The sequence below is a fragment of the Vombatus ursinus genome, unplaced genomic scaffold, assembly GCF_900497805.2.
Source record: "Vombatus ursinus unplaced genomic scaffold, bare-nosed wombat genome assembly UNPS02014935.1, whole genome shotgun sequence".
Lineage (NCBI taxonomy): Eukaryota > Metazoa > Chordata > Mammalia > Diprotodontia > Vombatidae > Vombatus > Vombatus ursinus.
In genome coordinates, this window is record NW_020954713.1 from 1,443,993 (window position 1) to 1,445,016 (window position 1,024).

The following is a 1,024-nucleotide window of genomic DNA, read 5'->3' on the forward strand; positions in this document are numbered from 1 at the left end:
GTACCAGTACTCCCTTGTCTCCCCACCTCCCCCACCTCAGGACCCCAGAGAAAAGCAGGAAGGCTCTCTACCCCGTATTTACACTGGCGGGATTTGACTCCATACTGGAAGCGACACTGTTCATCTGCATCATAGGCCTGGCCCGGTGCCACCGTGGGGTACACGAAGTCCTGCCTGGGGGGGGCATTGTTCAGGCACAGGCCCAGGCCAGAGCTGGGAGAGGTCAGAGGGCAAAGGTCATTGGGAGGGGATGAAGAGAGGCCTAAAGTCTAGGGGTTGGGCAGCTTGGGAGGCAAGATCTGGGGAATCTAGATCTCAGGAGAAAACCCCTCTGTGATAGGAATACAGGTGAGGTCCTCAGCTTTTGGAGATGTCAGAGCTCACAAAGACCTTCCTTCACTCCAGAACTAGAGACCAAGCCTGCCCAATCATACAGCAGGATAATCCAGGACCAACCAATTCCCCTCCAAATATTATCAAATGAGATATTTGTAAACTGCTTAGCACAGAGCCCGGCATGTAGTAAGTGCTTAATACATGCTTGTTCCCTTCCTTTCTCTTCCCCCTCCCTCCCTACCCTCCATATATCCAATCCCAGGGGGTGTCCCTGAAGCAGTTCAAAGGATTGAGAATTTGGGAGCTCAGGGTAGGGGAGGTAAGGGGTTCATATCTCATCTCACTCACTCCAGAAAGCTGGTGATGTAATCACGGCTGCAAGATGACCAGACAAAAGGATTCGTTTTCATGGTGACGTGGGCGGCCATGAGCTTGGCTGTATCCTGGCCCTGGGAACCACACGTGTTTCCAACCCCGTCATGGTTCATGCCAAACCTGGGGGGTGAGGGCACTGCTCGACTTTGCCTTTGCCCCTACCTTGAGAAGGTGAAACCAAGGCATGGGAGAAGAGATGAAGGGGAAAGAGAGTAAAGGGAGAGAGGAGGGAAGGAAAGGGAAGGAAAGAGAAAGAGAGAGAAAAGGAGAGAAGAGAGAAAAAGGAAGGAGAGAGGAGGGGAGGAAAGGAAAG

At 52.5% G+C, this 1,024-nt stretch overlaps 1 protein-coding gene across 8 annotated transcripts in view; it reads right to left on the reverse strand.

Annotated features, from left to right (window-relative positions):
• ADAMTS10 (ADAM metallopeptidase with thrombospondin type 1 motif 10) overlaps positions 1 to 1,024 on the reverse strand; it is a 34,253-nt gene that overhangs the window by 19,159 nt on the left and 14,070 nt on the right. For 7 of the 8 annotated variants that reach the window (XM_027844125.1, XM_027844124.1, XM_027844123.1 and 4 more), the window contains 2 exons: positions 685 to 831; positions 72 to 213 (listed from right to left, as the gene is read on the reverse strand). In XM_027844125.1, coding sequence (XP_027699926.1) covers positions 72 to 213; positions 685 to 831 — 289 coding nt within the window. The remainder of the gene's footprint in view (positions 1 to 71; positions 214 to 684; positions 832 to 1,024) is intronic. The other variant, XM_027844126.1, reaches the window with a different exon arrangement.